The 23,426-nt window shown below is 34.0% G+C and overlaps 1 protein-coding gene across 1 annotated transcript in view; it reads left to right on the top strand.

The window, feature by feature from the left end:
* LOC136030663 (girdin-like) overlaps positions 1-23,047 on the top strand; it is a 260,328-nt gene extending 237,281 nt beyond the window's left edge. The window contains exons 37-41 of the mRNA XM_065709731.1: positions 2,182-2,279; positions 4,346-4,542; positions 7,875-8,062; positions 12,821-12,964; positions 17,982-23,047. Coding sequence (XP_065565803.1) covers positions 2,182-2,279; positions 4,346-4,542; positions 7,875-8,062; positions 12,821-12,964; positions 17,982-18,165 — 811 coding nt within the window. The 3' untranslated portion in view covers positions 18,166-23,047. The remainder of the gene's footprint in view (positions 1-2,181; positions 2,280-4,345; positions 4,543-7,874; positions 8,063-12,820; positions 12,965-17,981) is intronic.
* The last annotated feature ends 379 nt before the right edge of the window (positions 23,048-23,426 follow it).

The raw sequence follows: 23,426 nt of genomic DNA, 5'->3' as shown, positions 1-23,426 counted from the left end.
TGGAGATTAGAACGCTAATTAGAACAGGAGGGGGCTCGTGCTCCAGTTTAAAAGTGCTGAATTGCAAAACTTTTCTCGTATTTTGGGATTATCATAATTTTTCTTTGGTGGACTTCGCTTACATTTATATATATATATATATATATATATATATATATATATATATATATATATATATATATATATATATATATATATATATATATATATATATATATATATATATATATATATATATAAGCTAGAGGGTTACTCTCTATATTCTTACGATGGAAGTATTGAGTTTGCTGTCCAGTTACACTAAAATATATTTGTTTTTGCTTATTTAGTTTAGTTACATTTCTTGAGACAGCCCTCTCTCTTTATTTCCAAAGACAAAGGTAAATCTAGACTTTTGGTATGCTTTCTTTAGTTTTCATTTTGGAGACTCAGGATGGTGCTTAATTGACTCCATTTTATAGAGTAGGTTTGGCTACGCTGTTCGAATGGAGCTTGTACGTTTTTTTTACCTTCTCATCAAGGCGAGTGCTAGGTTTCCGCGTCAAAAAAGTGCTCATCTGAATTGCAGACTCTGTAGCTGCTCTAATACAAAATAATGATTGATAATAACAAAAGCTGTGCAAGAGAGATATATAAAAACTTTAAAATATAATCTCAAAGCATTTGCTTTAAGTTTTTCATCACAACTTGACACATAACACCTATATTCCTTGATAGTTACATCAGAATTTTTTTATTGGGATTCTGTAGTAACATATTATCATCGAGCAGGACTCCTAAAATTTACCCCCTTCATTTGAGAAGGAACCCAATTCAGGAAACTCAAAGCTAAAAAGCAGAATTTTGAAAATCCGGGATTAGAAAATTTTTCTCAAACTATGCATGTGCTCTGTTCATAAAATTTTGAAACTTCTACCATATTTTGAGGCTGTTTACACCAGGCTGACCATATACTGATTCTGGTTTTCTGTAGTTGAAAATCTTCAAAAACACGAACTAACCTGGTTTTTAATAGCAAAGTATGATCGCAAATTATCATCAAAAATTGTCTTTTCATTATTTTCCTTTCTTGCCAATTTCTTATTTATTTATTTTTATGGACAATTACAGCTTCTTTAGCCAAGAAAAAACGGTAAAACTGCTATTTTAGTTCATAGAAATAGCAATAAAAAAGTAGAATTCACACAAGGTAATTTGATAGACCCTAATAAGTTTTAAGAAATACCAACCATGCTATAACTCTTACTACAACAGTCAAGCTTATGAGTTCATTCAAGCTTATCAAGAATCTGTTTAATTGTTATGTCAATATCTTTTTTATCGTTTTTTTTTAAATTAATTTTTAAGTTGTAAAAGTATCATAATATTTTTGTAACTATAAACCCAGAAAATGTAAAGAAATTGTGAACCCACAATTATGTAAAAATTGCTAGGATATAACTTGCATGTGGTCGTAAAAATATTAACGCTTTGGGGGCTAGGAAGGATTTATAGTCCTAGTACTGCCCTCAAGCTAAAAATGAACCCTATTTTTACCCTATTTGATTAGAGGCACCCCAAAGCTGTCTAGCTACTTTACCAAGCTTTTTCAGTCAAAAGGCCCGAAATATTTATGAAAAACTCATCTGAGTGGCGTCTGGTACCTCAACAGAGGTACCAAACAGAGATACCTCATCACTTTGAAGCTATGATATCTCGTTGGAGAAGGGATCTCATTGAATGAAGCATCTATTTTTAAGGGTCCGAAATGCACAAAAGAAAAATGCCAAAGTCAGGGGCAGGGAGCCACCCCCTAGATCAGTCTCTATTTGAAGCAAGAATCGCACTATACGAGACTGGTATGTGTGGTGCACCCGCCTTCCAGGAGAAACTGTGCGAAATAATATACTCTTCAGATGTCTGACTCCCACTCCCTCGCCAGAACCGCTATGAAGATCCTTCTACAGCTTTTCAACCCCTTGAACTAGTCATGTATACCTGAGTTACCATTGCTAATTTAGCAACTCTTTATGCACCACTTTGACAATAAAAAATCACGATATTTCAAGATTTTACATCCCCCCTTAACTGTACAATCATGAGAATGATCCTGGGTATTCGGCATAGTTCGTCGTTGTAAATACTTTGTATACATTAATTATTTATTTTAACTTCTATAATTTTGCTTATTTTATTTTTCAGAAATTCTCATTCGAGTGACACCTTGAATAACTTTCATTCTTTGGACTCGAATGAAATCCAAGTGGGAGAAGAAGCCGCTAATATGCAAATAAAAAACTGTAAGTTTAAAGTTAAGGAATGAAAATTTGAAAATGAAGAGATGTTGTCTTATTTTCTTGTTTTATAGTATGGTGTGTAGTATCGTCAATAACTTGAGGATATAGCGCTGGTCTTTGCATGCATAAAATTACTAGAGGGGGGCACCTTCTAAACTTGCAGCACCTTTTACTCTCTAGCTCAGAAGGTGAATTTATGCTTGGGATTTGGACTAACTAGAAATATAAAAAAAAGGAAATTTATGCATAACAATGTTGTCTCTAATTTATTAAAAAGGTGTTAGGAAATTGGGAAATTTGAAAGTTTTAAGACAAAAATGGAAGCGTGTAACTGTCATGCTATATTTTATAGCTATTCATTCTAACTTCTTAGTGTATTTACGGATGTTTTTGTTTAATTTCAATGTTTTAGTTTTTCTCTTTTGTTTTTGGTAAATCTTTTAGGACAGAAAAGCAAATTTTTTTAAAATTTCATCTTAGCTGTTCATGTTTATATTTTGCACTAGGAAATTTCCTTTTTAAAACTTCATTTCTAGACCACGCCTACCACTCGCTAAAACAACTAACACTCATGAGTAAAACGCGTTTAGAAACGATTGTGCGTAACAATTTCTCCAGCTGAATGGGAAATAACGTGATAATCAATATATTTATATCAAGCCCGGGCAAGTACAGCAGGCTAAGTCACCTCAAATGAGGCCTTGACTTTTTGTCTTTAATTTCAGTCATTTCTTTATCAGAAAAACTTAGTCAATGAATATTATTTCTCAAGTAAGCTAAAAGCTGTTAAAAAGACAAGTAGCTAAGTTGAGTTGATATTAATGCCCATGCATTAATATCATTAATGCATCATATTAATGACATTATATTAATAATATTAATCCATGAGCACATACAGCATGTGCTCGGTAATAAACCAACATTTAGTGTATAATCAATTATGTTCACTGTGATGCCTCGCCTATATTGCATAGCCGACCTAATTATAAACAATTTTTACGTTCTAAAACAAGAACACTTTTCTTCTATATAGAAAAGATACTTCGTATCTTTTTTGGAAACCAAAACCACTTGTTAATCTAAATTTACGCTTCGGAGCAAACCAAGGTTTAATTTTTATCACAGTTTACTCGGTTTTGCATACCCAGTGTTAAAGTTGGTTGCGTTCAATGACAATGCTATCCCTATTTTTACACACGCTTCTGTAATATTGACCTGACACCTATGGGAGCTATGCCACAAAGATGATGATGGCCTGGTCATGTATTTAGAAGGCCTATACCACTTCATTAAGCAAATTTTTTTTTGCGAACCTTGACTTTTGTTTAGTATAGGCCAGCAGACAGAAAACTGAAAACATATTGAAAGCCTAGAATTATTGTTTTGATTCGATGGAAGATTTTGTAACTCCTGTGCTAGATGACAAGACAGGTACTAGCTGTGACATACTGAATATTTGGCGAATCGAACTAGGCTCAGTGTTCATCAGTAAAATAAGGAAGGCGTATATTGCTCCCACGACGTAGTTTGATAAACAGCATAAAAATGCTACTGCAGTTCGACTGGTGTGTCTGAGAGTGTTCGGCATTATTACAATGAGACATCCGCCAGTAATTAGAGAACTCATTAGGTGGTCTGCAGGGTCTACTGTTTTGATACGCCATAATGTTCTTCTCTCATATGGGAGACCCTTATAACATTACTCAAGAGGCATATAGGTCACCTTTACGTAGGTTGCTGTAAAACTATTGTTTTGGTGTGTATTACGTATGACCCTTTTTTGTTTTATGAAACAGTGTTTCAGGTGGTGACCGAAATCCCTGGTCCCCCTGTTCCCCTGTAAGGGATTTTTGTTTTGTTTACATGCGCTTGCTCATCTATGTTAATTTAAGAATCTGTTATTGTGTGTTTTTCTACTTCAGGCATGGTTACGAAGCTATATGGCTTGTTGGCAAACTTGCATTTTTTTTTTTTTCTGTATTTTTGTCAATAAATATTCTCTCATTGAAAAAAAATTGAGCTACTTAAAATGCCCAAAACATAGTGTAATATGTACGCTATATTTACAGCAAGACTTTCCTTGGACTCCTCAAATAGTGCCCACCAAAGCTTTGATAGGAATTCAAGTTTCAGTGCTTTAAATGCTGGTTCGAGACGCCCTCTAGTTCTTGGTGCTGAAAGTAGTGGGAATGATCCGATCAACAATGATAAAGGAGGTGATGAAACTTCTGCTGGTTGCAGAGGAGACGAATCTTTCAAAGTGGAGGTAAGATTTTCCATTTAAAGATGATTGCAAAGACTAGTGACAATTTTTTATTATTATATGATTCCCAAGGTATTTGGATTTCTATAGTTCATAAGTTGGCCTTGAATAAGGGCCACTAAGCAGCACTGGAAGAATGGCTATAGTCTATATATATATATATATATATATATATATATATATATATATATATATATATATATATATATATATATATATATATATATATATATATATATATATATATATATATATATATATATATATATATATATATATACTAGCTGGTACTAGAGGGGCTGGAGAAGACCACCAGTTCAGTTATTGTCAGAACCCCAGAAATATTGTGTACCTTATTTCCATAATTTACGTCATATTATCTCTTGCATGGCCTATTAACGACACTTTGACAAAGGTGATGCAGAGGCAAAACTGCATATAGGCAACAAGATCATGCATCCAAAGCGAACTACTGTTTCGCTTCAAGGCCATTCTTAGATAAGATTTGTGATGAGATGTTTCACTTTAAATTGGATGTGTTGGATTATAATCTGTATAAACGATACATCGATGTTTTCACTTTCTATATTTATTATAATGATTTCGCTTCGATCTTTTTTTTTTTCTGCTCAAATTAATTAGCTCTTCGCTTTGCCCAAGTTCAATAGCAAAAATTGTAATTAGAGTATTTTGTACCATCTTTTCCCAAACATTTAGTAAGATAAAAACAAGCTTCGGTGATATAAATGCTTCCCATAAAAATCAATATTTGAAATTACACGGGCTAAGCCTCAGGATAAAGCAAAATAAACTACTGGCTATTTTTGGCTATTCAAAATCAGCGGCATTTCAATGTTTTCTCCTGAGAATCGTTTGTGCCTTTTCGTGATTAAACAAAAAATGTATTTTGTTTTAAAACTGAAAGTAAAGATCGAAAATAAAAGATTAAACGAATAGAAACAATTACGATAGAGGGAGAACACTCCTCCACAAAATATCGCTCTCCACGCTAGCGCTATTTCAAAAAGCTATCTTATTCTAATTCAACTAACCTTGTGTTTCACTTTTTGTTCGTAAAGGATTGGGATACAAAGTCATACTTTAGCGTAAAGAGCAAAGTATTAAAGAGGGGACATCCCACCACAGGAAATTCCCCCAGAGAAAATTTGCCTCCCGAAAAATGTTTGTTTACTTCCCAATAAAAAAAAATGTGTAAGCAATGAGCAATAAGCTTTTCTTTTTTGAATTAAATGAAAAAAAAAGTTTTTTAACTGAAAGTAAAGAACGACACTAAAACTTAAAACGAACATAAATTATTCCGCATATGAAAGGTGCTGTTCCCTCCTCAACACCTCGCTCTTTACACTAAAGTATGACTCTTTGTCACAACTCTACTCTATAAAACAATAAGAACTTTAGCGGAAAGAGTGAGGCGTTGAGGAGGGGCACCTCCTTTTCATATACGGAATAATTTCTGTTCGCTTAAAGTTCTAATTTTGAACCTTACTTTCAATTAAAAAAGTTTTTTATTTATTTAATTTCTGGACGTTTTTCAACTGATGCAGGTTCGAAGTTGGCTCACCGTATACATAAAAAATAAAAAACAAAATTTGTAAATTAATTTTGAAATATTTATTCCTTATATCAAGGGTTGGCCCCTCCTCTTTACCTTACTCTTTACGCTAAAGCTGTTAGCACTTTTAAAAAAGCTTCCTATTCTAATTAAAGAGTTTCTGAGTTTCAGTAAACGCTCTTAAAAAATTGGGACAAACAGTCAAACTTTAGCGTAAAAAGCAAGGTAAGGATGGGACACCCTTCATATAGGGAGGGGTGACCCTCCCCCTCACGGAAATTTCCTTCGTTGAAACTCCATTCAACATAAACTAAAACTTCCCTCCGTCAAATTCCCTCCTGACAGTTCCATCCTCGCTGAAAATACTCCCTCCCTGTAAAATTGCTTGCGAACGATTCACCCTGAAAAATTCTTCTTGGTATTCTTTCGTTTGAATAAGACTTTAATATCTAATCGGTGTTTCGGTCACTCCAGAGATCCCCTATTCTGCGGAAATCATTTCCCATAAATCAAAACACGTGGAAAATAGCCCCTGGATAATTCCACCAAAACATCTCCACATGAAAAATTGACAGAAACCGTAATACTTCCGGGCCTGCACTGATGTTTTCAATAATTTAGTATTTGTTATTAAAATATTTATAATGTTCAATGCTATTACTACTACTTCTAAGGATCGTAGGCGTTCTCTCTGGAAAACATCTAGCAAATCTTCATCCGCTTTTCAGAGCCCCCATGCTCCCAAGCCATATCTGACCTCTGTCATGGCTGTAGCTTCCAATATTCAAATCTTGGTTTACAGACTTATATTCCTAGTTTTAGAAATGTTTTATAAATGTGAAAAAACACCCTTAGCCTTGGCTATTCTACTTTTAACATCTTCACTGCTCCCACCGTCTTTACTAATAATGCTACTGATAAATGAAGCTGCCCATCTGATCAATCTTTTCGTTATCCAACGTCACCTTTTCATCTTCACTTATTCCTAGTCTTATTGACTTAGTCTTGTTAACATTTATTTCCAACCTATCCTAGCACCCTAAACTCGCAAAACTTCTAAAAGTTTACTTATTTCGCTCAAATTTTGATCTAGGATACTTAAATCATCAGTATAATCTAAGTCCAGGAGATTTCCCCCCTCCCATTGATTCCATGGTCTCCCAATGCCTTTTCTGTGCTTCTTAAGACAAATCCATCAAAATGATCCATATAAAGGGGGATACCATACAAAGATAAAACCTTTACTAAACCCCTTCTATCAATAGAATTGAAAGCTTGTTCATAATCTATAAAACTGAGGACTAAAGGCATTTGATAACTCAGGAAGTTCTCAATTATTAACCTAAGAGTGAAAATTTGGTCGACACATCCTCTACCTTTTCTAAAACAGCGCTGTTCTTCCCTTAAAACTTTCCTTACAGCATCTCTCAGTGTAAAAAGTTTCTTGATACTAAGTAATGTGCTACCAACAGAGACCAGACTAATGCTTCAATTACCACACTCACTCTTATCTCCCTTTTTATATAGTTGTTTAATTAATGTTTTCCTAAGATCGCTAGGTACTTCCCTTTTTCAAAAATCACATTCATAATCTTCTAATTATTGAACATTTGTCCTTTTTTGGTTAGCGAATCCTTCCAGGAGTGAAAGTGTTTTTAATAGAAAAATACCTTATGTTCTTGTTTTCTTGTCCCACATATGGAATTTAGGCCTAAGGTAACGAAAAGAGCTTTGTAAATATTAATTGAATATTTGTTTTTAGGCCTGTCAAGACGATCGAAGTATTTGTGGAGTGACTAGGACAAACCGGCCTAGTGGAGTAGTAGCTCCTATTTTAACACCAACTAATAGAGTGGCTCCATTATTAAGGACAGATGTGGGAGGTAGTGCAAATCGTATTAGCTCCACTCCAATTAATGTGTCCAGTCCTGTTACGACCCCACAGCCCAGGTAAAGTATCAAAAACTTGCTTATTATCTTTTTCAAATTTGAAACTGGCACTTTTTTTCATTTTGCACTAATCAAAAGAAATAATACCAATTTTCTACTTTTCTTTTTAATGTTTAATTCTCTAGCTAGTAAAGTGTATGATTTAAGCTATGTTTGTCTCTAAAACTAGATACTTCTGCGCGCTTTAGACTCATAACATATGATTGCTAGTAAGGTTTATTTCACGGTATTGCAGGAAACTTGTTCCATGAAGTTACTTCAAATTAGAGACACAACTATCGAATATTGTATGATGTTTTGCATTTGCTTTGAACAGGATGGGTATGCTGTTTTGTGTTTAATATGAGCAGGTTAACAACCACTATTCAGCAAGCCGTAATGGCAGGTTCTCTCAGGAAATGATAATCTACCTTAGTTCTGCCCTAGGAATGACGCATGGACGGATGATGTATTCGAAATGATAAAATGATCTATTAACAAATGAACTGACATCATTCTTATACAATCTTAATAAAGGCTTATGCCAGATTTGCCTCTCGCTTAGTCGTACTATCTGTCTTGGCTTTTCTACTATTGAAATCTTACGAAACACTTGCTCATGGTATGGAAGTCAAAGTATATTGAACTCCCAACATCGTATGCCCTTTATAGTTCATTCGTAACTTAATACGTCTACGGTGTCAGTATGCTTTTAGTTTTTATAAGTTCGACCTCAACATCACGTTTACGGTAGCTCAATAATCCAATGGAGAAACGGCGTCCCAGTCCGTAAAATATTTGCTTCGGCCTGAGAAAGCATTACAGCTCATTGGTAATATTTTAACTTAGTGGCTCGGTCAACTTAATCCTTTTACCTCATCACTCATTCAATCAAAACCCATTCAATTCAACTCCACGTGACTGCCCTTCTTCAACTCAATCCTGATAATCTCAACTCTCGTTCAACTAAACCCCCATGTATTTCAACTCTATTCAAATCTACCACATTTTTCAAGATGATGTGCGACTAGACAGAACTTTTGGTGATTAAAAATTATTTCAATTCACCTTTTGAAGTTACGGTCTTGAAATATTACTTTTCACTATGTTTTGCGTCAAAATTGTACAAAATACGAGCAAAATGCGTATCTATGATTCAAATAAAGATAAATATAAGATATTTATTTTTTTTTTGAAATCTCTATCACAAGCCCACAAAGGGCCGAATTCGGGCTTCGAAGTCAACAAATCACATGGTTGCACTGGCAAAAATGCAAAAAAAAACTACAACAAAAAAGAAAAATCCTAATGAATAATCATTGATGAGTCAATAATTAAACTGTAATAAGTCACTTAAAAAGATAAAAACTGGTCAAATTAAACTTAAACCACAAACAAGTCAGAAAAAGAATTAAAAGGGACACTAAAAAGGGGAATGGGATAAAATAAGCAAATAAATACAAAAAAGAACAAGATATATATGTATAAATTAAAAGGGACACTAAAAAGATAAAAACTGGTCAAAATAGGGTGGGGGAAGGGAATAAACACAAAAAAGGGAACAAAATATAAAATATAATAAAATTAAAAGCAAAAAAAAGACGGGGAAAATAAGCAAATAAGTGCAACAATATGGGCAGCACCATCAGCCAATAGAAAAAAAAGAGAAACAAAAAATAGAAGCTGGTGGGATATTTATTCATTTTTTCTGTGATGAAGGGGACTTCATCACAGGGGATTTTTCATATCTGCAAGTAACTCAGCGAATTGGGCACAAAATAGGGATGGGCTCAGAAACAGCTCGAGGTGGTCGTAATCTGGATGGGGAGTTACGTTTGGGAAAATATTTGCCGTCCGAGGGTTTGTTTTTGCTTCTTTTTTTTTTACAAAACGGAGGCACAACGAAACCCTCCTTCGCTCAAGGGTTTCCAAACTAGCTTTTTTAGGAGTAGAGGGTATGACACCTTGCCTTCTTTGAAATTTAAAATGTGTCAAATGTGAAAATCAAATGTGTGCCTTTTAATTTGGCAGGAAAAGTCTTGGCTAAATATGGGCCTTCCCATAAAAGTCACAAAAATAACTCTTAATTTGACTTTTTATATTGATATTCTGCTTGGTTTGATAATTCAAGCAACTCATGCTCATAAACGGGGGGGGGGGGGGTATTTCCTCAGGGGTCAGAAAGCATGCCCAAGAACCTTTTTTGCGTCTCATTGATTTGGAACTTGTATCTTTAAGTCCCTTAAAGTAGTATATAATAATAAGGATTCATTCAAGAGTTAACGAATAAACAAAGATAATTTGTTTTTTTTAGTCAAACTTTGATTATCTGTAACAAAAGATCTGCTGTTCAGTTATATTATTGATTTAATTAAGGTTGATTTGGACAGAGGCTAATTTGCTTCAGGCAGGGTTGAGCTAAATTGTTGGAGTTTATTTACAAGTCTCTGAGCTGAATAGAAGTGTGCTACAATGGCGTTAAGTTTAACAAGGCTGATCTAAATGTAGTTAAATTAAACAGGGTCGAGTTAAATATGGGTTGCTCCAAAATTCAGTTGAATGGAGTTGAGCTACAAGAGTGTTCTTTGGATCGTTTCATTCAAGTATACAAAGTTTTTCTCGCCATCTGTCTGTCCTGTTTTTAAATGCAGGGAAACTTTTCTTTCCTGAATTAAACATTTAAAATTAACATGATATTTGTTTGCTGTTGCGAACAGTTGATTGATTTTAAATTCCCCAGCGCTATAGTATAAACATGACGTTTTTTTTCATTGTGACAGCCAGTTCAGACGCACAGTTAGAATGATCTGAACCTGTAAAATGACCGTGGAAAAATGGTATTTTGTTTGCGCTATAATAATATGATATATTACATCAAAATGGGATGTATCACCCAGGCATTTCCAAACAGTGCAAAAAAGCTGTAATATCATTTGAAAAGATCAAAACAGTGAAATACAGAGAAAGATCTAAAACAGTGTTTAAAAATTCCAATTTTCAAAAATTCAAAAATAAGTAAATAAAACGGACAATAGTTACAACAGGTCATTTGGTATGAAAAGTTTTGATTTTTAGCAATGACACAAGGTTGTAATTCAAGAAATTTTTAGAACACAAGAAGTTTAAGAAGGCATAGTTAATTTATGATTAATTAAATTTATAATAATCTTCTCCCTCTTTTTATGATTTCTTCATTAATGTTTTTCCAGGCTAAGTAATAGTTTTTAAAGGTTAGGAAGTCCAGTGTATATGCGCTTACCATCTTTACTGCTACAGATGTAACAGTCCAGATTTTTAAATTGATAAGATTGCCAATTTGCGATATATATAGAAAGAAGAAGGGAAGTGCGTTGGCACCCATTACCACTACGTGTTTACTGATCAAAGTATTTTGTATTCTGTAAGCTAGACTTGAAATAAACCTCGGTGGTAGTAAATTAAGAGAGTATTGCGCCCAAAACTGTGAAAGAATTCTTGGGGGGAGGCGACTGAGCGTTCACAAATAAAAACAGTTGAAACTTATATGAATCAAAATGTAGATAACTTCGAAGACCACACTGCCTTTCCATGACGACAGTAAAACAGTTCAAAATAGGGATGAAACCTTTTTATTGACAGTGAATAGATATAAAATTATTTAACTGAATATTTCGAACACATATACAGTGTTCATCATCAGCAGTAAAACTAATTGAATTTTATTGAAGGTGGCAAAATCCTTTTCTTCTAACATTGATGACGAAAATCTTGTTGATTTATAACATTTGCGTGTCTCTTATGGGTGTTAATATATTTAGACACCTCCTTGGTCACGTTATCCCATATACTCGACGTAGATAACTTCGAAGGCCACACTGCCTTTCCATGACGAAAGTAAAACAGTTCAAAACAGGGATGAAACCTTTTTATTGACAGTGAATAGATATAAAATTATTTAACTAGATATTTCGAACACATATACAGTGTTCATCATCAGCAGTAAAACTTTACGGCTGATGATGAACACTGTATGCACAGTTTTACTGCTGATGATGAACACTGTATATGTGTTCGAAATATCCAGTTAAATAATTTTATATCTATTCACTGTCAATAAAAAGGTTTCATCCCTGTTTTGAACTGTTTTACTTTCGTCATGAATTAAAATGTACCAGTACTATTACTAACAGCTCTACTGCTAAGTTCTCATTGTAGGACAGAGCTGTGTATGTGCTGCTGCTTAAAGCAACAGAGCTGTTTTTGCAACCGTGCACGTTCCTGTATATTATTTTTGCCCATGGAAGCTTGAACGTTTTTGAATGAGGTATGAAGGAAATGCAAAAAAAAATATTGAAAAAAATGAAGAAAATGTTGGATATGTATGAATAGTGTGAAAATTGATAATGAGTTCACCACGTGAAACAGTTTACATATTCTCTGTTCCTTGCTTCTCGCGTCTTAAACTCTTAGCTGTATCGAAAAATGGTAGATGGCAGAAAGTGTTTTTTCTGAACATGGCGTAAGCAGACAGTGTTATCAATAAAATAGAATTTTTATTATTGTTAATTTATCTATTAGATAGATTAGAAAGGGTATTTGTTCTACAAAGTTCTCTGTAAATAGAATTCTTCAAGATGCTAAATACAAGTGAATAAATGTTTGTCTATTCAATTCCTATGATTTTGTTTTATTTTGGCCAAAACTGGTTTTATGAACTCTTTTATCTCTTTCTTTTCATACTTTGTTATTACTGTCATTGTGTCTCAATTTATGATATTCATATAGCATATCATATTTTAGAGGTACTCCCAGTCTAGTCAATACAACTCATATCAATGTTAGCATTGAAGAGAGATCGAACGAACCTCGTTTACCACCACCACCAAGACCTTTCCCAAGAACAGGCATTGATTCTACATCAGGAAGGTCCCTCCCATCAGATAGGTAAGTTTTATTCTTGTAAAAACGTTGTATATGCTTTTATTTGTGACAGGATGGGTATGGTATATAATGCTAGGGATGACTCTAAATGACTTCCCTCGACTGTTCATACATTAATGGAAGTAAAGTTTCTGCCCTGGTATATGAATAACATCTATGAAGGGTACGGTATAAATTTTTTTTTTTTGTCCTGTATTATTTTCTAATATATTTTTGCCACCCCTTCGGATAAGTTTTTTACTTCTTGGGGTGGTTGTTATTACTATTTTTGTTCTGGCTTAATAATAAATATTTTCTCTCTCTCATGTTTACATCATCTACAATTTTTCTTTCTTTTTCTCTACCTAAGCAAAAGGGCCTCGTAAAATAACACTAAAGACATTGTATGTAAGTAATGTGCCGTAAGACTAAATAAAGGTATTTGTCCCCATTGTCTATTTATTTCTATACTATTATAACAGATTGGGTATGTGTATATTTATAAACACTTCCGGCAGAACTTTATTAAAGTTAAAATCTTCACTATAATATACATATTCTAACTCCTTATCTTGATAAACCGACTGATAATATATCCCTGTTTTTAAGATTGTATCAAACTAGAGCTTTCCCGACAGCAAAATCGATATAGGATTTCTTTTGATGTGTAGAAATATAAAGGGCTTTTTTTAACTAAATTAAGAAAAATTTTGTTTCTTTTAAATTAATTATTACATAATTTTAGCTGGAATGATATGATATGATATACAAATTTATTGCCTGCTAAAACTGTGCAATACAATAGGGGGCAGAGTACGAATAAAAGAAAAGAAAAAGGTAGCAAAATACATCTTAACACAAAAACATACAACAGATTAAATTAAGAGCTAAGAGCTCATATGGCACTTGTGACGAGGCGAGAAGAACTAAGAGCCAAGAGATCATATGGTATGAGCTCTAACATAATTCTATGCGTCAATAGATTGATTTAAAAAGCAAAATAAGAAGCTTAATGCCGGTCAGGATTTAAAATAAGAGCTCTGAGTCACGATGTCCTTCTAAATATCAAAATTCATTAAGATCCGATCACCCACTCGTAAGTTATAAATACCTAATTTTTTTCTAATTTTTCCTCTCCCTTTAGCCCCAGATGGTTGAATCTGGAAAAACAACTTTATCAAGTCAAATTGTGCAGCTCCCTGACACGCCTACCAATTTTAATCGTCCTAGCACGTCCAGAAGGACCAAACTCGCCAAATCATTGAACCCCTCCCCCCAACTCCCCTAAAGAGAGCGAATCCAGTACGATTCTGTCAATCACGTATCAAGGACATTTGTTTATTCTATCCAACAAGCTTCATCCCGATTCATCCACTCCAAGTGTTTTCCAAGATTTCCCCCTCCAACTCCCCCCAATGTCAAAAGATCTGGTTGGGATTTGAAATAAGAGCTCTGAGACATGAATTCCTTCTAAAAAATCAAATTTCATTAAGATCCAATCGTCTATTCGTAACATAAAAATACCCCAATTTTTACGTTTTCCAAGAATTCCGGTTTCCCCCTCCAACTCACCCCAATGTCACAGGATCTGGTAGGAATTTAAAATTAGAACTTTAAAGCACAAGATCCTTCTAAATTTCAAATTTAATTAAGATCTGGTCACCCTTTCGTGAATTACAAATACCTCAATTTTCAAAATTACCCCCCCCCCCCCCTCCAAACTCCACCAAAGAGAGCAGATCCGGTCCGGTTATGTCAGTCACGTATCTTAAACAGGTTTCTATTCTTCCCATCCAGTTTTATCCTGATCTTACCGCTTTAAATATTTTCTAAGATTTCCGGTCCCCCCCCCCCCAACTGCCCCCCCAATTGCGCTCGATCCGGTTGAGATTTAAAATAAGAGATCTGAGTTACGAGGTCCTTCTAAATATGAAGTTTCATGAAGGTCCGATCACTCTTTCGTAAGTTAAAAATACGTCATTTTTTCTTATTTTTCAGAATTAGCCCCCCCCAATAGAGCGGATCCTTTCCAATTATGTAAATCACGTATGTAAGACTTCTGCTCTTATTTTTCCCACCAAGTTTCATCCCGATCCCTCCAATCTAAGCGTTTCCCATGATTTTAGGTTCCCCACCCCAAACTTCCCCCAATGTCACCAGATCCGGTCAGGATTTAAAATAAGAGATTTGAGACACGACATCCTTCTAAATATCAAATTTAATTGAGATTCGATCACCCGTTCGTAAGTTAAAAATACCTCATTTTTTCTAATTTTTCAGAATTAACCCCTCCCTCAACTACCCCAAAGAGAGCGGATCCGTTCCGGTTATGTCAAATCATGTATCTAGGACTTGTGCTTATTTTTCCCACCAAGTTTCATCCCGATCCCTCCACTCTAAGTGTTTTCCAAGATTTTAGGTTTCCCCCTCCCATATCTTCCCCCCAATGTCACCAGATCCGGTCGGGATTTAAAATAACAGCTCTGAGACACGATATCCTTCCAAACATCAAATTTTATTAAGATCTGATCAACAGTTCGTAAGTTAAAAATACTTCAATTTTCTATTTTTTCCGAATTAACCGGCCCCCCACTTCCCCCCAGATGGTCAAATTGGGAAAGTAGCAAAACCGGGACCGACAGACCGACAGAATTGGCGATTGCTATATGTCACTTGGTTAATACCAAGTGCCATACTAATAATTCCTAATTTAGAACATACTCTGAAGAGTCACCCAAGGGTGATCTAGAGTCTGGAACTTATTTTGAAAATTAATTACTCTCATAGGGACAGCAACATCTGGATCATTCAGACCAAATCTTTTAATCAAATACTGGTTACTGGTCCACGGTGGTAGCCCTAGAAAATGCTTAGCATACTTAAAATAAATCATACGCAGCTTTTTCTTTTCTGTCTGAGTGAAACATTTCCAAAGCGGAGATATCGATACAAAATATAGAGTAAGTTTCTGACACCTTGTAGGTGAAGGAAGATATGTTTGAGAGTAAGGATTGGTAACATTATTAAAAAGATTAAAAGATAATAAGAGCCCAGTTACTGATAGTGTGGTAAATGAGTTTCTTGAATATGGTGATTATGAGGTTAGAAATAAGTTACTTAATATGATAAAGAAATTAGAAATAAACCTCTGTGTAAGAAAGTTGATAAGAGTGAGTGTGGTAATTATGGAAGTATTATCTTGGTTTCTGTAGGTAGCAAATTACTTAGTATGATGGTTCTTTCAAACTTAAAAATGCTGTAGACAAAATTTTAATAGAAACATTGCGGTTTTAGGAAGGGAGAGGATATGTCGACCGAACTTTTACTCTTAGATTACTAATTAAAAAGTACCTGGGTCATTAAACACCTTTAGTCCTCAGTTTTGTAGATTATGAGCAAGTGTGCCATTCTGTTGATAGAAGAGCTTTAGCGAAAGTCTTACCCTTGTATATAATATCAGACAGATTCAATAAAGTAATTAGTGTTGTATACGAGAATAACACTGTTACGGTTAAGGTAGGAAATGAAGTTAATAGCTGGTTTCATATCAAATCAGGAGTTGAACGGGGTTTCGTTCTATCCCCATTTATATGGATCATTTTGCTGGACTTTGTCTTAAGGAGCACAGGAAAGCAATGGAAACAAATGGGGAAGTAAAACTTTCTTCGGCTTATTTTATGCATCCTCGGTGTAAATGTTAGGATTTAAGCATCCTAGATGTAGGTGTTAGCAAAATCAATTAACTTTTAAAGGTTTCCCGAGTTCAGGGTCCAAGAATAGGTTTGAAAATTAATTTTAGAAGACTAAGAAGACTAAGTCGCTTAGGCTAGGAATAAGTGAAGATGAAAAGATGACTTTTGGTAATGAAAGGATTGATCAAATAGCCAGCTTCACTTACCTTGGTAGTATTACTAGTTAACACGGTGGTTCCAGAAAATATGTTAAAATTAGATAGCCAAGGCCCATGGTGTTTTTTCAGAGGTGAAAAAAAGTTCTAAAGAATTGAAAGCTAAGTCTGTGAACCAATATTAGAATATTGGAAGCTACGGTGATGACAGTGGTCAAATATGGTTCTAAAGCATGGGTGCTCTGAAAAACGGATCAAGATTTGCTAGATGTTTTCCAGAGTAATTGCCTACGAGTTTTTTAGTTACTCAACTGACTGGCTGTATCTCAAGCAGTAGGCTCTGCGAAAAGTGTGGTTAAGTTCCGCTTTGTAGGGCTATAACAGCAGAAAGGTTGAGATGGTTAGGACACGTTCTGTTGAAGAAAGATGACAGATTGTCAAAGATTGTCCTTTTCTGTCAACCGTCTTGGGCTAAACGGAAAGCAGTTCATCCTCGGTTGAGATGGGAGGATGTAAGGAAGAATTTATGAGAAATGAGAACTTCCTGGGAGAGCGTACTGAGGGAGGCGTTGAATGGGATGGAGAAGGAGTGTGTGTAGTTGTGCTGGCCCCAGGTGGCTTGGTGCTGTACTGAGTTGTTAGTAATAGTAGTAGTAGTGGTATTAGTAGTAGTACATTTTTTTACATTAATTCACTTAGTCATACGAAAGAACAAGCATGTGTCTAGTTTCTTTGTTGTTGATTCTTTTTATGATTCTTTCTTTATTGATTTTTTTTCTTGGTGTGGCTTTACGTCTGTCGCTCGTCAAATTAATCCTTTATTTCTTTGGTTTTACTTATTTTAACAAAGTACCTTTGTAATTTATAGTACTTTTATTGTTCTTTATAATTTATTTGCGCCTGAAAATTTCCGTAAATTTTCATTATCAATTACTTCAGCTGTGATCTAACAGTCAAAAAAAAAAAAAAAAAACGCTGTTCGTGCTAAAACATCCGTGTTGCAACACGTCTAAAGTAACAGTTTTGCTTCTTTTTTTCTTTTTTCTTTGTCGTTGTGTACCCAATACGAATACTTTATTTATTACGTAATTAGTTCTGCCAATTTTTAAAAGCCACTCCTAAAAGTTTATTTGCTGTTTGTGTGTGGTCTTTTTATTCTAAACTAGTTCTGTATTATTTTTTTTTTTTTTTCAGCATCATTCCACCATTACCAAGCCGATCTGCTCAAAATAGGAGATCCACAATACCGAGCACCCCGCCTCAAATACCTCCTCGGTCAAATACTGAGCCTCCTGCCACTAATGAAAGTACATCCGGTGTAACTTCTAGCGAAAGGAATGACGTCAATTCAATCTGGTACGAATATGGATGTGTATAGACAATCGACTATTTATATACTATTGATAATCACAATGCCAAATTTGTTATTCCTTTTTCTCTTATATACTTTTCAAAATTATGAAGGCTTTTCTATTGAAATTGAATTTGTCTCTGGTTAAAATGTATACTATTTGCAGCAGTCTTTGGTTATCGGTATAAAACCTTTTTTCTTTTTCTGTTTTTTCTTTTTTTTTCTAAGAAAGTGAAAAGAAAGTCAGGTCCACTGAAGACAAGACAATGATTAGGTGGTTGCCCACGACAGATGTTGGATGCCCATCTGTATATTCATTCCTTTCTCTTTGTGAATTGGTATATCTTTCAATAGATTGTTTGACTTCTCAATAGATTTAACTATTTCACCACGCAATATATTATTTGAATTATTTAACTATTATTATTACTCAAGTACATTAACTATTCCTCATATGCATATAAAAGACAGTCTCTGCTTTTCAAGATAATTTTACTATAAAAAAAAAAACTTAAGAATTGAATTGACCATTCGTTGATCATTTTTAATTTCCTTTCTATAATTTTCAAATTAATAATTCCGAAGGTAAAATTAAATTGCGATAAAATATTTTTCGTTAAACTGTATTTCAGTGTTTATTGCAGCTGTAAGCTAATCAATAAACTATTTTCTTTCTAACTTGATAGATCATTTTACATTAGAAAGCCACTAGTGGAACAGTTTTTACGAGCCCCCCCCCCCAATTTTTTACCATCAATTGGAAATGTTTAAAAGAGAATGTCACACCTTGGTGCCAGCAATCACAAGGAGATTCACTTTTCTTTATAGGAAGACCGATTTCTTGTTTGTACACGTAAGATGTGTCTTTAGTGACATCAAAAACTGTAATCTTTGATAGTGAAGAGAAAAAAAGGAAACAGGGCCGTATCCAGAGTGGGGGATTTGTCACCAGGTTTGAAACCCTCCCCGTTCCTCACCTCCAAAATGTTTCTCCAACTCGTGAATTGGTCGTAAAAATGCAAGTAAATATATGCCCCCCCCCTGAACAAAAATTATTTTGATAACCCAATCCCCGAAGGACATTTTTCATAACACCTCTCACCCCGAACAAAAACCTTTTGGTTTAATTATCTACACTCTCCGAACAAATATCCTGGATAGGGCCCAGAGTGGGACTAATAGAATTTTTTTTTTTGGCTTGTTAGTGAAGAACTTGAATATGGTTATCTCAGATGAAGTTACTAAATATTTTAGTAACAAGTTCCACTACCAAGACTTGAAATTTAAGTTAGAAGCTAAGTCTGGTAATTACTTAGCCGCGGTTCGGTTTTTGAAAAACTAAAGATTATTTTAACTAAATTTTCTTTTGGATTTTTGTATGTTTTGTGTTGGCTTTAGAAAATTATTAAGAAGGAAGAAAGATATTGATTGCCTTTATTATATATTAATGTGTTTCTGATTCGTATCAAATTGTAAGTTTACAATTTATAGTTGTTTCCCTGTTTCTTTGCTTTATAGCAAACATCGTTTTTTTTTGTGTGTGTATATATAATTTTGCTTTTAGGAAATAATGAAGTGTATAAGATGTTAAGAGGCCAAATTGATTAGTTCCACAAACCAAGGGGAAAAAAAGGATATAGTTTATGTAACAATGATTTTGGAGAAAAATGCATCAAATTCGTTGTTTTTCGTTTATGTCTTTGAATGATAAAAGTGTACTTAAGAAATTTTGTATCATGCTCAAATTAGCTTTGTAACAGATATCGATTTGCATGCTTCAGAATCAAATTTTTTTTTCATTATTTTTGGGTCAATTTTGATTTTTAGGAAACATCCTCATGTATGTATGAAGTAAGTCGATCTTGTGATTTGATGCAAAAAAAAGAAAAGGGAATTTAGTCAATTTGGCACCTGATAGGCACATATGACCTTTTTTTATTATTTATAACCTTAACATTTCAATTTATTATTGATTGATTAGTTTATATTGATTAATCGATTTTTTCACATTAATTCACTTAGTCGTACAAAAGAACAAACATTCCTGCCTTTAAGTAAAGGACTTTGTTACTTATGGATCAAGTGATTAAATAGTCAATTTATATTTTGCCGATATTATATCGCTCATTAAAAACATAGATATGCGCAGCTCAGATATGAAGATATATATAAGCAGTGCATCCAAAAATCCCTACAAGCGAAGTAATTAGGATTACTACCAAGAGAGTTGGGGTAATAAAAAAATAACAAGTTATTTTATGAGAGGGGAATTCCCATTTTGTAAACCCAGGTGGAATCATTGAGACACTTGTCAAGGAGGTCTTCATCTGGAATAGTAATAAACAAGTAGTAAAGCTTAAATCTCTTATTTTGACCTTTAAGCTGATAACTTAAAACTTTAGAGAAGAAATGGAGGAAGAATAATGTTAAACCCTATCACGTTAGAAGCGCTCAATAATGGATATTTAAAAAAAGCGGCAAAAACCATGTTAAGACTGCAATAAGTAATCACAAGAATATTTTTAAATTCCTGTTTTTGTAACCAGACTAGTACACTAGCCTATATTCACTTGACTTATCGCATTTTTCTTTGTTAATATTATACCTAATTTGCCAATATACCAATTTTTACTATTGCTACATTGGTTTTTTAGATATGCTGGTTTGCCATTATTTTTCTTCTTTTTTTGTTTAAAAACCTCCATGTGAATCATGGGGGAATTGAAGCGGGATGTATTCCTTCCTGTCTGCAGGTGTGTAGTGAATAAATTTAAGGAGAATCAAATGTGTATGTCGGTCTCTGCTTCCATTTGTGAAGCAAATTCGACCTCTGAATTTTATCATATTGCCTTTTTTCGTTTGAAAAAGACGTGAAAATCACAATCTTTGATTCAAGTCGTTTTGTTTCATATCCGATAGCTATGCAATGGATTGTCTCTATAGCTATGGTCTTTCAGCATCAGCTGTTTAATTAAGGCATATTTCAACCGATCCTCTGCCTTGTCATAATTGTTTGTTTTTTTCTAATCTAGATTGATTTTAATTCACGTTTTAGATAGAAAATCGGAATTTCAACAACTCTTGTGGTGACGGCAGGAACCTGTCGAAATGTTACTTAATCAAAAAATCACTGTCTGATAATCTATAGCTGCAGGTGATCTCTAACACTTTCTAAATATCACAATCTTAGGCCTCCAAGTAATATATAAGGTGGTTCTACACTAAAAGTATTATTAATATTTTGAAAAGCAACCCTTCATACGTTGAAATCAATTTGGTTTTGAACTCACACTGGACACATTGATGACCGCACTGATAATGAGCTGAGTTCTTTGCAATATGACAATCAGTATTGTGGCTGCAATATTGACGCTACTATAAATATTACTATAATAATCAGTTTTTCCATAACGAACACTTCCTTTTTAACAATAAAAATGGTTTCTGATAAAGATATGATTGTTTACAATACATGTACTATGCTATAGTATGTATAAGATAGAGTTTGGTATAGTGTATGGTTCGTATCTTTGTGTTTTTGTGGATTTGTTTATGTTTCTTTATGGGTGCAATCTATAGAACGTGGTGCTGTATAAATGACAAGTTTTTAGATAAGCAATAATTTAGCCATATTTTTAAGCTTAATCTAAAGTAAAGTTTAAGTTCAATTTTTGTAGTTATCTGCTTAATTTTTAAAATTGTGTTCATAATATTAGCAATTGGCATTAGCAGTGGCGATGTTATTAGTTTATTCTATGCAAGGAGCTACTTTTTTCATCTAGCTGCGTGTTTATTCCTATATTATGACTTTTTATGATCTTTTTTTTATTTACACATTTTGGTGAATATTGGAGCTAGTTGCCTAGAATGTGGATCAGTACTTTGCCTGTGAAGTTTTCTTATTGTTAAAAGGAAGAATGCTTAAGGATTTGTATGCTGTATTCAGGGTTGCACCAGGTTTGACGACCCAACTCCCACCTCCTCTTAAAAATCCCTTTTTAGTGTCCAAAAAAGTGTCGCTTTTGACAATATCTTGTTTGAATCAAGATCCTGTTGGTGCTCCTTTAGGAATTAATCTACCATTATAAAAATAAAGAAATTTGATTGAGGAAACTTAGAATTTAACTAGGAGCCTAGTTTCAGCGTATGTTATAGTTTCCCTTCTTTTCTCTTTATCTAAGACATTTAAAATCTAGGAACAGCATTAATGCCATCTAGACATTACTGACGATTTTGGCATATAGGCCCTGGCGCCTATTTTCAAAATAAGGCCTTTTGGTTCAACTATTCTAAGGTTGTTTTTTTTTTACTCGGACAAAATATAAACAAATCAGTTGGCCTCAGAAAAAAATAAAATAAAAACCACAATTATTTTACAAGTTGATATGTTTTTAATATAGTTCGATTTTCGTAAGTTAGTTCAAGGCACACCAGCCATGATAGGTTGTTGAAAGATATATGAGAGACCTCTTTATCTTCAAAATGGATATTCTGTTCTTGGAGTAAAAGCAGATGAACAAAGTTCGTAATGGATAAGACAAACATCTCTTCATATCTAAATATGCACTACTACCAAGCCTGGTTATTAGGCGACTGATTCGAATGCTTCTCCTGATCGGAATCTATTTTGTGGGTCTTACAGACTTGATTCTTATAAAATACCAACTTGATAAAAGTATTTCTTGTAGCATTTGAAATGAAAGAGTCAAATATTCACCATTATTGTGTAGGTTTTATGTACGTATCCTGGTCGAGATGTAAATTATGTGTCTGGGGTGTTAATTTGCAATTGTAATTGTTGGTTCTTGGTGATGCTAATTATTTTTATTATCATATTTGACGAGTCCCATATACTGATCTCTTGTTTTGTATTCGGTTTTGTGCTTCAATAAAACATCGTTTTCCGCTTTAATTGATTCCTTTGTGGTGACTTTACCAAAATTTAGTTATTGGGCTATTCATAAAGTGGAGGCTGATTCACTTAGGAGCGGAAATACAAACAACAATAGTGTAGCCAGAAGCTATTCACGCAGATTCTAACAAAGTTTCAAAGAAGTATCAAGATGATTTTGAAAGTAAAGTTAACAAAAATAAGCCTTGCTTGTCAGGTTTGTTGACAGAAATTCCCAAGTCATTTGAGATAAGTCCTAGTGAGGTATTTTGTATAAGATGCTGTCACCTTATTTTACAGTTATTATTTGAGCAAAGTGTCTAATTCGCCATAGGCTTTAAATCTAGAAAATCCTTTTCTGGCATTTGTAGTGCAAAATCATACTATTTCTCACCCT

The sequence above is a fragment of the Artemia franciscana genome, chromosome 8 (genome assembly GCF_032884065.1).
Source record: "Artemia franciscana chromosome 8, ASM3288406v1, whole genome shotgun sequence".
Classification (NCBI taxonomy): Eukaryota; Metazoa; Arthropoda; class Branchiopoda; order Anostraca; family Artemiidae; genus Artemia; species Artemia franciscana.
This window is presented reverse-complemented; position numbering and strand designations above follow the sequence as displayed.